This window comes from Epinephelus moara, chromosome 22, assembly GCF_006386435.1.
Source record: "Epinephelus moara isolate mb chromosome 22, YSFRI_EMoa_1.0, whole genome shotgun sequence".
Classification (NCBI taxonomy): Eukaryota; Metazoa; Chordata; class Actinopteri; order Perciformes; family Serranidae; genus Epinephelus; species Epinephelus moara.
This window is the reverse complement of record NC_065527.1, coordinates 16,785,486-16,800,665: the sequence shown is the minus strand read 5'-3', so window position 1 is coordinate 16,800,665 and position 15,180 is coordinate 16,785,486. Positions and strand designations below refer to the sequence as shown.

Genomic DNA, 15,180 nt, shown 5'->3' with positions numbered 1-15,180 from the left:
TCCTTAAATTCTCACAATGATTTAGTTGAACTATTCAATTTACCTATGCAGCACAGGTTGAGTAAACATTTCAAATTCAACAAAAGTATTCAGTAAATATAAAGTGAACTGTCACATGTACCCTACAGAGAAACACATACAAAGCGAAACAGTTGAATTGTTGAATCTCACCAATAAGCTGGTGAAATGTCACAAATACTCAAATGAAGTGTGACCACTACCTTTATTCAACTCTTTAAGTTATTTATCTACAGCTTTTAGTTACAACTGACTGAACTGTATATCAGTTATTATCATTATCTTTAGCATTATTATTCACTCTAGTCACTGGTTCTGATTTTAGATACAAAACTTATGATAAACAAATAAAATATTATGCACCTTTTTTTACATTAAACTACACAACAGCATATCAATTAGTTGATATCTGCCTCGTCTGGACCAGCCGCAACATTTAACACTGCTTACATGTTAATGCATCCATAATAACCTTCTGGTGATAAATACAATCATGTAATAGAGACATTCTTATAATGAGTGATGATGCTTTGACTATATTTTGCCAATAAAACACATGTTCTTTTCCTTAAGTACATTTTTTGCGTGGACTTTACAGGTAACAGGACGGTTGGGAGTGGGAAATCACTGCTCTATTTTAAGTCAAGGTTCACAGTTCTTCTTCCACAGCTGTCTTTATCTCACATCAGCCCTCTCTCCTATTCCCTCATCTAGTTTAGATAATGCGTCTAATGCAGATAATGAATTCATGTCTTTGTGTGGTAATTACATGCAGACAGAATAACATAAATAATTTATTCCAAGTGAATCCCAGTGCATTCCTTCAGAAAAGCAATACAACTTTACAGTGCCTCTTTAAAAACATGAGAAGATAAATTGCACAGCTGTTAGTAGTAAAACATGATCAATAGCCACAACAAGAAATATAGTGTATAAAATATAGATTTTCCTTAATATTTGTATGTCTTTGAGTTATATACTGCACAGCTTTAGTGTTTAAAGAGGTTTGTACACTGACTGCAGGTCGAGCAGGTACCTCTCTCGTCAAATTGGGTGTGAATGATGGCGTGCTTTAGCTTGAACAACAGTCAAGCGTGATGCTGGTTCAACGTAGGCAGCGCAGATTGTTACAGTGCAGCAGTCTGTTAGGAGTTCTTGCAGCAGCTGCCGCGCCCCTCCTGTGCCTCGCTGTTGGGTCCGATGGGGCTGGACAGGGTCACGGCACTGATGGAGCCACGGGTCACCTGTCTGCTGGTCACCTTTGTATGGATCGCTGGAAATAATGGAACAAAGATGGCAAGTTTGCACCGTAGGTCATTCAACGAGGGCGTACTGACGACACGCTGACTGAACATACCTGTGAGGACTTCGTTGAAAGCATGTTCGACATTGGTGGAGTCCAACGCTGATGTCTCCATGAACATCAGACCTCTCTTCTCTGGGGTGGGGTGGTCCGAGGGGGCAAGAGCAAGGAAAGGAAAGATCACAATCAATATTCAAGGAGAATCATTTACAGTACTGAGCATTAGATGAAGCATAGGTGTAGATTGCAGGGGGACGCAGTATTTAGAACATTTGTATTTGTCCCAATAAAAACATAGATAGAGCAGAGGACTTTTATTTTCACAAAATAAATTCATTTGCACCATAAATTGATGCTTAAAAATACCCCAGAATGCAGGTAATTAAGTGTTTGATGCTCAAAATTTTCTGGCAGAGGACCCTCACTCCCTTGGTTACATGAAACCTGTAGATATACCTGGTTATAACTGGTTTCTAACTGACCTGCAAAGTCCTTGGCCTCCTCTGTGGGCACGGTCCTGAGGTTCTCCAGGTCCCTCTTGTTTCCCACCAGCATCACCACGATGTGAGGGTCCGCGTGGTCGAACAGCTCTTTCAACCATCGATCTGCGCTCTCATAGGTCAGGTGCTTGCTGATGTCGTAGACCAGCAGTGCTCCAACTGCTCCCCTGTAATACCTGTGACCACCAGGTGGGAGAGTCCAGCAGAGATGGGCTGTATGTCAATTAAATGCATTTAAAATATGTATTCAATTACAACTTGTAATTTGTTTTTAATGGACAGAAAAACAGTAGATGCAATTTGTAACAAAATAGTACAAGAGCTTGTGTTTATGTATTCAAAATACTTAAATTTATGTGTGTAATTTTATTCTAAAATAAGACACGTTCAACCCTCCAGGTTCAATATAGTGATCAGCTGAGAATCCCACCTACGCTGAGGGAGTATTATCCGCCTTAGAAAACAAAATAGAGAAAAGGACTCGGTACCAAACGTGAGTAGAGCTGAACCATGCAGAGGAAATGAGGCGTTTGACTGCCACCCAGCATGAATTCGCAGCTCCCCAACTCCAAAATAACACAACCGGCCTCTTATGATGTGAGAGATTAGAATTTAGATTAGGATAAAAAATAAGAATGGCAATGTGGTGGGGTTAAGGTCATATATATATCGAAGTTACACACTGCCTGGAATGTGGTATCAGTTTGGACAGAAAGTATTCTTGTATTTTCAAATTACAAAATACTTATTTTAATTAATAAAAGAATCTCAGGGGTGTCGGTGGCTTAGTGGTTAGAGCAGGTGCCCCATGTAGGAAAGGCTTCATCCTTGCTGCTGCAGCCCCGGTTCAACTCCAGCCTGCAGCCCTTTGCTGCATGTCACTCCCCCTCTCTCTCTCTCTCTCTCTCTCTCTCTCTCTCTCTCTCCCCCTTTCATGCTACTCTGTCCTATCACTTAAAGGCAAATCAATCTTCAAAAAAAAGGATCTCAAACCAATATTTTCTATTTGATTTTGATACATTTGGTGAGCAAGTGTTAGTAATTTGTAGCAGCATGCTTTGTGATGTATTTGTGCTTTTATCTGGAGACCAAACGTGTGAGTTGGATCTTATTAGTCAAACTGGAAGCTGTTATTGCAAAATGTTTGAAGGAGATGTGACTGTTAATTACATCACTCAAATCTGTGTGACTTAAACAGACACACGTGTGAGCCAGTGCCGACGTGACGATTCTCCCCTTTTTGTTGATGTCTCTACTACTCATGTATGTATGTGTGTGAGTGTGTGTGTGTACCCACGCGGAGGTGATGGCCCTGTAGCGCTCCAGCCCTGCCGTGTCCCAGATTTGAGCTTTGATGGTGTAGTTGTCCAGCTGAACAGTCCGCGTGCTGAACTCGACGCCAATGGTGGTGCGGGTGTCATGATTGAACTCATTCTTAGTGAAGCGGGACAGAAGGTTGCTCTTTCCGACGCCAGACTCCCCTATCAACACCACTGAACAAGCACACACAGGAGAAGCTGAAATTCATTAGTTGTGAGTACTGATTAACACATTGGTTTCATGACACACAAAGTCCAAAAATAATACTGTTAATTGGTCAAAACTTTAATTTTATGTAATGAATGAGACACATTTTATCTCATCTAACACGTGTAGACTCTCTGTCACCTTAAGGAGACACCAGACACTGTGACATCACATAAACGTGGCACTCCGTGGCTGACTTTACTTTGGAATGAATGGAATGAAGAATCATAGGCGGGATACTGTGTGTCAGTCAAGGAAATAATCACAAAAAGCACATAACAGTCTTTTAGTGAAGCAGGGAATCTTGGAGGTTTCTTTTATGGGTCAAAGGTCAAACACATTACAGCAAAACAAACAAAAACAAACAGGAAGCCATCACTTCCTCCTTTTCCCACTTCATCGGAAATTGGAGCAGGCAGCGACAACCACCTGACAGCTTCAACGTCTACACAAGTAACACACTCTGTACACTGTCTTTTTTAGCTCCTCTGTTACAATCACAGCTCGAGCAAACATGACTCACCTTTGAAGACAAAATTGTACGACTCATCAGACCCCATGCTGCATTAAGTGGTGAAGGCTTCCCTCTTTCACTTGGTAAATATCCTGAAGCCACTTTCAATATTTGTCCCCAGCAAAGTAGAGAAGAGTTAGAAAAAACAGGCCAAAGAAAAAAAAACACAGCCTCACTCCTCTTTCTTCATCTCCAGTGTGGAGAGAGAGAGAGAGTGAAGGTGAAAAAAGAGAACAGGTTCAGCTGCTCCCACCCGTGTCCTTCTTGATCTGAGGATAGGGGTAGCTCTGCATAGGACAGAAGGACAGGCAGGAAAGAGTCCTGTGGCCTGCCGATCCCTCATTAGCTGACACCCGAGGGAAGGCTGGGGGGGGTGGAGAGCAGGTGGAACAGGTAGAACCACTTGCAGTAACAGACTCCACCCATCCTTCCATTTGTATGACAATCAGCCGCTCCTAACAGGTGGATCTGTGTACCAGAACGCCATTTTGCCACCTGTCTGATGCCTGCAGGGATGTGAGCAGAGATTTGATTTGGCCTGTCGTGCTAATTTTTTATATCTGATTTTGATTGTTCAGATAATAATTAAAGGAACGCAGGCTGAAAACATTGAGGCTACATAGTATTTTCCGGCGATGGTTATTCTGACTGTAATGTTCTTAAATGTACAATTGGGTTACACTTTATTAAATAGGTCCATACATAGTTATCTTAATAATGTTTTAGAAAGATTCCTGGCAGGAAATATGCAATTTGGTACCAACTATAGTGAAGACACACCATATGGAAAGGCAGATGTTTAGTTGGTTGATTTCCAGAGGAACTCCCTGAACGCCAAGCCGATTTAAAAACGAGAATTACCACCTCACCGTTGTATGACTCCGCCAACCAGTCAAGTTACAGTTTAAATCCATGTCTCAGACTCATATGCAGCCATGACTGTAGAAAATACTCCAAATATGGATGTTGCTGCAGAAACGCTACAAATTCTAAAACACGGCTGCTTCACACACATATTAATCCCAGAAAAACAGAATTAGTGTCACCAATTCAGCATCTGACCGAATGTCTTCCCTTCTGTTCCTGAGATATGACATTCAATAATGGACTGCAAAGTGTTTTTGAAGAATATTATGATGCCACTGTGAAGGTGACCTTTTGGAAATAAGTATCTTCACTTGATCATTTTACCCTATCAGATATTTGTGTGAAATTTTGTCATGATTAGCATATGAATTCTTAGGTTATGGTCAAAAAGGTGTTTAGTGAGGTCACAGTGACCTTGACCTTCCAGTTCATCCTCGAGTCCAAGTGGATGTTTGTGCCAAATTTAAAAGGAAATTCCCTCAAGGTATTCATGAGGTATCACAGTCATGAGAATGGGTCGAATGGACGGACAACCCAAAAACATAGCGCCTTCAGCTATAGCTGTCGCCGGTGCGTAGGCATGAAAAGTAAATATTTATTTATTAGTGTTTAAAACTATTTTATGCTCCCCTTTAGACAAAGTTCACGTGTTTGCATGTTCTCCAAAATTACCTTTGATTAATACCAAATAAATTTATTATTATTATATTTATAAAAAAAATTTTTCTTTTTTAATGCTTTGCAAAGTATCGGATCGGACTCGGTATCGGACTCAGTATCGGATCGGATGCAAAAAAAAATATGTGATCGGGACATCCCTAATACTTGGACCAAACAACTGTGCCTTACGTACTTTTCAAAATGACCATTTGTTACCATAAAACACATCATTTAATCTTACATTTCAAGATTACATTTTCTTGATTAACAACAGAAGCAGATCATAATTCAATTACTCTTCATGAACCTCAAGGCCAAAAAATGCTAATGACTGGAAAGCGACAGGCGCCATCTTGCACCATCACAAGGCTATAATCACCTGACACAGGGCGTCGACTGTTTTTGACCATGTTTTATTCTTTTTTAGTACAGTACTGTTAAAAGTTAGTTTCAACATGTTCAATTGTGAGATGGATTTTTTTTTTCAGCTGAGGTCAACAGACAAAGCAAAGCTATAGAAGCAGTTGCCAAGGTTACCACAACTACAATGCTGAGATTTTCAAAAGAAAAAAAAAAAAAAAAAAAAGACAACCTAGAACTTGATTTTATAACGTATGGTGCCACCATACCATTATTGTTTGTAAAGCCTTTCCAATATTTATTCACTTAATTTTTACTCACTTAATTTCCACATTTGAGACAAATCAAAATTATCTCTAGGTACTAACTGCACCTCAAAAAAAGAAAAATATGATAAAAAAAAAGAAGAATCAGATTAAAATGAAAGGAAAGCTTGTTTGTTTCATTCATATTCATTCTAACAGCATCCTCTGCCTCGGAGCTGCTACGACGCGTTGTTTGATTATGGTTACAGTCCTGGATGATGCTGTGTGGAATTTATTGGGGGTTTCTAATTAACCCACTGAATGGGGGGTGTCATTTGCAGACGAATGCTGTTATAGGGCAGGGAAGGGCAGAAGGCACAGCAGTGGTGCCTCAGAAGGAAAAGACACTGTGCACCTGTGAGTGGGCACTTTTATCTGGAATGACAAATTACAAGTTAAGGGAAGTGTGGAGGGCGTCATTTTCTTAAAGCGCTTGCAATAAATAGTGAAAGTTGTCGGGCAGAAACAGCTATTAATGTAGAATCTCGAGAATGGGGGAAGAGGAAGGGACTGGGGTTGAGCGCCTGTGTGGACAAGATGTCTTCCTGTTCTTGTTGATGATTACTGTCTGTGGACCAGAGAATGTTCATGTATTGATTTGCCAGTTAAATGCTAACAAACTGCTTCACAATGGCCATGTGTGACACAAAGCCAACAGCCAATCACATCACACGGGTTTAATGTGTTTTATGTAAATGTTTGTCTGCAACACTCGACTCCAGTTTTATGTGAAGAAAACAATGAATGAAGAAATGGTTGGGTGTCCCTTTTCAGGAGAGGTTCTCACTCTTTTCTCTGCACCAGAACACCCCTCACGGTGAGAGTGGTTCAGTCCGGCTCTACAGCAGCACTCTGGGACAGAGATCTGATTGGATGGTGCCAAAAAAGTATGGGGACTAGGGAATGATCTGAGAACAGATGTAGAATGAGGGTCTTACAGATCCTGCCCAAGTTTCTTCAGCAAAGTTTGGGACAATACACTTAAATTTCTCTTGGTTCTCTGTAGATGCTGGGTGTGTTTATGAGTTAGGTGTGTATGTGTGTATGCACGTGTCTGTGTGTCAGTATGTACTGTATGTCTTTACGAGGGCTGTGAGCCCAGCAGTCTCTCAATAGCGGCATTGATGTCTCCTCCAGTAGCAATGAGGGCCTGCAGGTTGGCCTCGCGGTTGATGAAGCCCATGGCGCTCAGCTGATCCAGCTGGGACTGGAACCGCACCTCTGGGGTCTGGGTCTACACGGGGGACAAATTAATGGAACTTCAGAAAAAAAAATCATACAGGTGTAAAAGATGATGTATCAGTGCATGCGCGTTTGTGTGTACCGTTGCACTTCCTCCGCCTCCTCCCGCAAACATCTGGAGCATCTGTTGCATCAGCTGCTGCTGGGCAGCGTTTGTTCCCGCACTGCTGGGTGAGGAGGCCGGGTTCTCTGCGGGCATGCCCCCACCTGTGGGTATGCCAGGAATTCCACCAGCTATTCCTCCTGGAATTGCACCGGGAATTCCACCAGGAATACCACCTGTCATCAAACTAGGCCAAAAGAGAAAACAGAAAGGTTGGGAATAAAATCTACCAAGTAAAGCAATATGTGTGTATCTGTCTGTGAAAGCATACCTGGGCATGAGGCCTGGTGCTTCTGTCTGCAGTGTCTGTAGACCCTGTTGGATCTGCATTAGAGCCTGCATGGCCCGGGGATTGGTCATCACTGACAGGGCTTCTGGGTTCTGCATCTGAAGACAAACATAAGTTGCAGCATTTAATTAACCAACCGATCAACCGATTAGCAATCCATTTCTTGTAAAATATAACATTTGTGAGAAACCTAACACATTACACATACACGTACTTACACTGTGGGATTATTCTTATATCTATCATTATATAATTAATATTTCAGCCTGTATACATACACATATGCATATTCTTATACATATCTTTTCATATTTATACTCTTTCACAGTCCTGTGCAGTTTCCAAGTGTGCAATATTTTACCACTTGCTGTGCAATAATATTTATATATTTTTACAGTAAAAAAAATACTATACACCATGTGTTTATTACATTTATCCTGTGCAACTTCAAATCACGGACACTCAATCACTTTTATCCTTTTTTTCTCTTACTTCTGACTCTTGAGCTGCTGTAAAAGAAAACTGAAAAAACAAATTTTCCCCAGTGTGGAATTGATAAAATCTGATCTAATTCACTGTACCATAAAGTGTTAAAAAAGGAGCATCTAAGCGATGTACTGATCAAATGTCTGGAATTCCGACCTTGAGTTTCTGAGAAAATGACTAGTAGCTTATCAAAAACAAATCTAAACTAGTAGCCAAAAATGTATAATAGATACCCACAATCCCAGAGACAAAAATGTTCAGCATGTGCAGATACATGTCTGTGATCACCTTCACATCCCCTTGTTGTAGTGTACTGCCCCCTATAGGCCAATCTGTACCTATCATGTTACACCATGAGGACTGTCTTCATGTCTTATTGAACAAAAAAAAAAATCAAACAAAACAATCTATGACTGGATTATTGGACTGAGATATGTGTGGTACCTGCTGCAGAAAGATGGGCAACTGAGATCTGAACTGTTCCTGCAGCTGTGGGTTTCCAGCAAACAAAGGGTTATTCATCAAAACCTGGTAAAGAAAAAGACAGAAGGACAGTCAAGGTAATGAATGTGTCATTCCACATTTGAATATGATGCTCACTCACTAGAGTTGATGTGTACAATATATTTGCTTAAGCACAGGCAAAATGTTGAAAACAGAAATAAAAGCTTGAGTCTCTCAGTTTTCTGTCACCATTTGTTCAACACTCCAGTGTAAGGTTTTCTGGACTGCCACACAATCAGCATTGTTTGTTAGAACTAAATAAGTCAGAGCTGTGTTGTTTATTCTTTCTTACAATTTGCTGCAAATGCAAATAAGCTTAACAGACAATCCCCTCTGTTGAGTGTGCACTAAATAGCTGGGCTTATTGGCCTAATGCACAACAGGCCTCGCTAGATCCTACTATTTACAATTCATTATAAACTGCGGAGTTCAACATAATCAATCGATTATATGTGGAACACAATCTGAATAACAAAGACTTCTTAAACAAGCTTTGAATCTAAATAACCAGAATGTGCACTGTAATATGATCTGTGGCTGTGGGTGTTTTATGAGCGATGGGTGTGTATGTACAGTACATGTGTTTGTGGACATGCGTCTTTCTATTACATACCTGGGAGGCCAACTCTGGGTTCTGAGCCAGTGACTGCATCATACTGCGCATGTAAGGAGCAGACAGCATGTTCTGCATCAGCTGAGGGTTTTCCGAGATTTGCTGGAGTAAACTCTGCATGCCCGGGCTGTTGAACATCCCTGCAACGCACAAAAAGAAAGGAGTTTAGTTATATATGTGTATTAGTGTTGTCACCATACTGGTGTTTCTACTTCGATATAATACTTTGACAAAAAATCAATATCTGATGCCATTTACCACAGGGGGGATATTGACACTGAGGACATGACATTTAAAATTTTTATTAAAAGATAAACACAAGGCTATAACATATCAGCGACTACTTTTTTTTCTTGGTTAGTAGCAGAGAACAGCAGAATGACTGTAGTAAACATAAAGAGAGAGCAAGAACACACAGCTTGTGCGGGTTTAAATAAGTACTGAAACTGTTTCAAATATTCAGAATCAATATGTACCCATTAATCGATATTTATGACAACGCAAATGTGTATTCAGCTAAGTAAATAAATGCATGCAGGTGTATTAAGAGTCATAGCCTGCTCCGTATTACCATTGCCCAGACTACCAGGATTGATGCCAAGAGGGTTGGACACACTGGGGGTGGTGCCCCCAGTGGTGCTAGAGGTTCCTGTGGTGGCCCCTCCACTCTCAGAAGGGTTAGAAGAATTTGGTGGCCCCCATGGATTGGGCAGGGGTTCTCGGTTTTCTGTTCGTGATGGTTGGGCACCAGACTCAGAATTCCCACCTAGAGCTGAGAATGGGTTGCTACCAAACTACAGAGAAAGAAATTGGACAGATTTGAACACACAAAAAGTCAAAATATAGCTACACAGGCAAGTAAAAACCAGACAAAGGTTACAGAATGTATGAAAACAAATGCTGGGAAGGATTAACACAGTGCAAACAAACAAGGATTTGATAAGTAAACATTCCTCCCAGATACCTGTTCCCTGGCAGCACTAAACATGGGTTCCTGGATGTCTGTGTACATCCTCCGCAAGGCATTGTAACCTCCTGGGATGCTCTCCAAGTTGCTCAGAGCTCTGTCCTGGTTCCGCATCATTTCCTGCATCATGGCTGGGTTCCTGGCCAGCTCCATGGTCTGGGAGTTGAGATAAAGGGAGAGTGGGGGCAAGTCAGTTAAAGTTCATTCTAAACAGAGAAAGTAAAACACTGAATATACAGAAAAACAAAATACAGTGGAAACCTTCTGTAGCTGTGCCTGTGCAAACTATCTGAGTGCCATTTAGCCCCTCTGCATGTCCTTTACCTGTCTCATGAGCTCAGGGTTGTTGAGCATGTGGGAGATCTCAGGGTTGCGTTCCATCAGCTGTTGCATCTGAGGGTTGGCCATGATCATCTGTCTCATCAGGTCTGGGTTGGACATCATGTTCTGCACCAAAGGGTTCTCCATGATCTGAGAAAGCATCTCTGGGTTGGACATGAGCTGCCTCTGCATCTGCTGCTGCAGCTCCATGAAGTTGGCCGAGCCCATGCCCATTCCAGCCAAACCGGCCAGGTCACCAAAGCCAGCTGAGGGAGGTCAGATGGGTGGGCGTTGGTTACACACATTACTATTCTAAGTTAACTAACGAATGTAAATAGTTACACACAAGTGGACTCACTTAGAATGTTGGGCGTCTGTGTGGATGGTGCGGCAGTTCCAGTAGAGCTTGCTGTGGAGGAGGGGTTGGTACCTGGACTAGAGGTGGAGGTATTGCCTGCTTGAGTGGAGGTTGAGCTAGAGGCCGAGGTGCTACCGCCATCTCCTGCCCTACAGAGACAATTTGTAGAGAAATTCAGTATGTATGTAATCTGACTGTGTCTGGACATTAAGTTATACATAAATGCAACAAGAACTGCAGCTCACTGAATTCCACACCAAGACTGTATTGCAAGATCCTATAGGCCTGCTACAAAATGATCTTTTATACCAACATGGATTATATAATAATGTAGCCTTACTTGTGTGCTGTCTTTATGACCAGGTGAACCGTTAGCCCATCCTTGATGCCGTGTTGGCTGAGGCTGTCGCCATCCTTCAAGATCTTCCCTGCAAAAATCAGAACCAACTGGTCCTGTTTGGCTTTGAACCGCCTCGAGATCTCTTCTTTAAACTAAAAGACAGCAAGAAATGAATAGAGATTAGATTGAAAATGAGACAAGAGCGACAGAAGGTGAGAGAGACACAGGAAATTAAAACGGATAATATCAAGAATAAGATGGTTACACCTTAGTAGAGCTGCTTGAATGTGTTTCTGTTCTTTTGCAACCCTCAGGCCTTAAATTCCAATTTCCAAGAAAGTCCTTTGTACTTATCCTATTAGCAGTGGTCTAAACACTCCAAATCTGCAAATCACAGTTACTCTGACTACTATGCAGAGCATAATTTGCACAGAAAATGCATTTATCCTGAAGGAAGCTGCTCTCTTGTTACATCTTTCATTTACACTGCAAATAAGAGCTATCTTATCTTAACACTCCAATCAGCTACATGTAGTGCAGATATGGCCACACAATCAATTTTAAACATTTAAGTAGGATATGAATTCTGATTGCTGAAACAGATGAGACAGAACCACCAAACCACACAGTATCAAAAGTACAAAATCTTTCAAAATTACTAAAAGAAAAGTGGATGAATCTCACTGTTTATGACTTTATGGTCTGTCCTTTCATCTTTCTTGTTCTACTGATGTTATGGGGTTTTAAATAACATATTATTTTATTATTATTTTTAGTGTGCAGGCATGGAAAATCTCTTTGTGGTAGCTTCTGATGATCCAAGTTAAGAATAAAGAAGAAAAAACGCTGCTATTATATTAGTTATCAGCTTTGATGATTTCAAACCAGTGTAATGTCACGTTAAGTGTATATGTATTCAAGAATTCCCAGTGTGTATATCAAATATAATGCCACATGTGGATGAGACCGTAAACTTGGATCTAAGTCCAGTGTTTAAGCATGAAACACGTGTTACTGTGCTATAACCTTTCAACACACACAGCCAGACAAAAATGGCTACTTAAGACCACATAGTAGTCACAATTGCTCGACAACAAAGCTGGAGAGACTACTCTGGCTACATAGGTGGCATTATGGTTTCTCTGTAGCACGTCGCCAAGCCAACAGGGGCTCTGAGAGTACTGTATATTCCCTAGAAAGCTGAATGACTCAGTAGCAGCAGTGAGAATGTTCTAGACTGACACAAGGCTTTAGCATCTCTAAAGCTATTGAGCTGAAATGGGAAATGAAAGCGATTCATCATATCTTCCATCCAAACCACTTCCATGGTTCTATCAGGCCATTATTGCTTCAGTGGAGCCCGTCAGCTGACACTTGTTTGGCTACCGTTAGCTAACGTTGGCTTAGCTCGCGAGCTGAGTTGGCTAACTAGCTAACTGTTACCGTTAGCCGGCTAGCCGGTTAGCCATTTCATACGTTAACGTGGTTATATCCCTCTATTTGATGTTAACGGCGTTAATAACGCCAAACGGTTGTTGACCCAAGCTGTAACAGTTTCATTAAACACAGCCTCTTCAATTTCACACACTATCAGTTAGCCGGTAAGAGTGACGACAAATGCTAACACGGCTAACTAGCTTCCTAGCTGAAGTTGTGGGCAGGGGCATGACGTTAGAGCTCCCCACCGGCGAAATCGACAAACCTGAGTGACAGAGGCATCTTCTGCGATGGCGATTTCTTCTTTGTCTTTAGGGGTTTTTACTGTGACCTTAATAATAGTTCCCTCCGATTCTTCAGGTTTATTATTGTTGTTATTACCAGGATCTGCGGCGCCTTGGTCAGCCATCTTTACTCCGCCGATGGAACAGCTCGGGTCTGGCGTCAGCTTCCGGGTCATAAGAGGTCAAACCTCTTTCCAGAACGAATCTCAGGAGTTCACGTCTGCTTGGTTGTCTCGGTCACTACACTGAAAATATGCTTTTTCTGTTGTTCATACAGGTTTATGTAGTGTTTGATAAAGAAGCTGCCTGTTAGAACTTGTTTCTAAAGATGCTTGTTGGCCTGTGTCAGGAAAGTTGTCCAAATATTTATTCTATTCAACATGAATCGACTGTGACAATTTGCTGCTTGTTCCTATTTCAATGTCTCAAAAACAGCTGAAGAAATCACATATTGTTCTTGCATATACAATGATGGACATTTTCCAGAACTTACTAAATGATCACTTAGTCAAAAATATGTAATTGACACATTAATCTATTATGAAAATAACCATAAGTTCCAGCATCAAAGTAAAGTGGTTAAATCATGTCAAATAATCTTATTTTTAGAGATTTGTGATATATTATCACACATCACAAATGTGCCTCAAGGGGCTTTACACTCTGTGCAGAGGTGTAAACCTTCCTCGATTTGGATTAGTATGAACCCTCCCCCGAGAAAAAAAATGACATATCTAATTGGTCAATAGGGTTGCAACGGTATGACAATTTTACAAGAACCATCTTAGAATATATCACAGTTTCACTGTATCACGGTATATGATATCAGACAATGATTATCATCAGTTACAGTGACCCATAAAGGAGTGAAAACAGTTTTGTTTTGTTTTGTTTTTAGTTGAAAAAAACTCTTGATTAGAAAGTCTGTGTAAAAGTCTGAGAGGCGGTGCAGGAGTAAAGCAGACGTGCACATGCAGATGAGATTTTTTTTTTATCCATTTGCATTTTTGTTTTCCATACTGTTAATAAGCAAACCATATGATAACTGGCCATTTCCATACGGCAGTTTATGTTCAGGATATCTTTATTATCCCTGAGGGGCAATTTCAGTAAAACTGTACACATATAAATGAATGAAGAAATATGCAATAAATACAGAAAAAGACATCACATAGAGTTAGTTTAAAATAAAATGAAATAAAATAAAAAGTATGACATGAAAGGGTCATGTTGGTATAATACTGTTCCTTTACTATTTAGTTTTTGCTTAAAATAATTATATCCCCCAGCAGTCAGGAATTAGAGCACATGTTCACACTAAGTTTTGCTCATATTTTTGTTTAAAGTTGCACCAGTTGAGTATCCAATAAACCCAGGAGCTACAAGTGTGAGTTGTTTTCTAACTACAGTGCATATGGTGTTGATCTGTTATTTCCACACTCACAACTGTTATTGAATCTGAGGAGAACTGACCTCTCTAAGGTCATCATCACTTCACAACATACTGAATTGCTCTGTGGCGAGTATTAACATAACACACATCTGTTTGGAAATGTCAGACTTAATTTCTAGTTTTGATCAACCAGTTAATTACAATACAGTGTGTTAACCACAGATGGGAATGGCTTTTTTGTTAGACGACCCTGGGTTGTGTTTCTTTAGTTATGAATACGTGTGAATATGCATATGCATATATCCCTAATGCTCAGGCTCCTTCGTAAGATCGTAAGGGCACCGCTGTAAGAGCTGGCCAGAGTCTCAGGGGAGCCAAAAGCTGGTCTTATACCCTATTAAGCATTTTGTACCACAATACAATGAGAACTTGGAAATAATAATGTTAGCCTGTCTGACCAATGCTGACCTGTTAGGTCAGGAGTCATCTGATGGGACTCCCACTCCTCTGTTGCCCTGGGCTCCGGCCAGGAGTGCCAGCAACAGTTTATTATGAACACACTTGCCTGACATTTACATTTTTAAACAGTTTATCCAGAGAAGCTCTAAAAAAAGGGCCCTCCATGCATACAGAACTACTACAGTCTCATTGGTTGGCCACCAGTGCCTTCACTAGAGCAGCTGGACCTTAGGTGCCTTGCTCAAGTGCCTCCTCAGTGGGGGCCATTCACTGCTTACCATAACTGCCCTTTCTTGTTTATTTCTTTTCACAGACTGAGACTGAACCATG

At 40.9% G+C, this 15,180-nt stretch overlaps 2 protein-coding genes across 2 annotated transcripts; both read right to left on the bottom strand.

The window, feature by feature from the left end:
• Positions 1-219: 219 nt before the first annotated feature.
• Positions 220-5,648, bottom strand: LOC126383672 (ras-related protein Rab-25-like). Its single transcript, XM_050034263.1, has 5 exons — positions 3,872-5,648; positions 3,119-3,314; positions 1,804-1,997; positions 1,376-1,456; positions 220-1,291 (listed from the first exon to the last, which is right to left on the bottom strand). The coding sequence occupies exons 1-5, from the start codon at positions 3,906-3,908 to the stop codon at positions 1,164-1,166; spliced, it is 636 nt and encodes a 211-aa protein (XP_049890220.1). The 5' UTR covers positions 3,909-5,648; the 3' UTR covers positions 220-1,163.
• Positions 5,649-5,945: 297 nt separating this feature from the next.
• LOC126383671 (ubiquilin-4-like) lies at positions 5,946-13,174 on the bottom strand. Its single transcript, XM_050034262.1, has 11 exons — positions 12,980-13,174; positions 11,278-11,429; positions 10,938-11,086; positions 10,583-10,845; positions 10,256-10,414; positions 9,863-10,085; positions 9,292-9,431; positions 8,619-8,702; positions 7,671-7,786; positions 7,379-7,586; positions 5,946-7,288 (listed from the first exon to the last, which is right to left on the bottom strand). Exons 1-11 carry the CDS (start codon positions 13,172-13,174, stop codon positions 7,136-7,138), a joined length of 1,842 nt encoding a protein of 613 aa, XP_049890219.1. The 3' UTR covers positions 5,946-7,135.
• Positions 13,175-15,180: the final 2,006 nt, after the last annotated feature.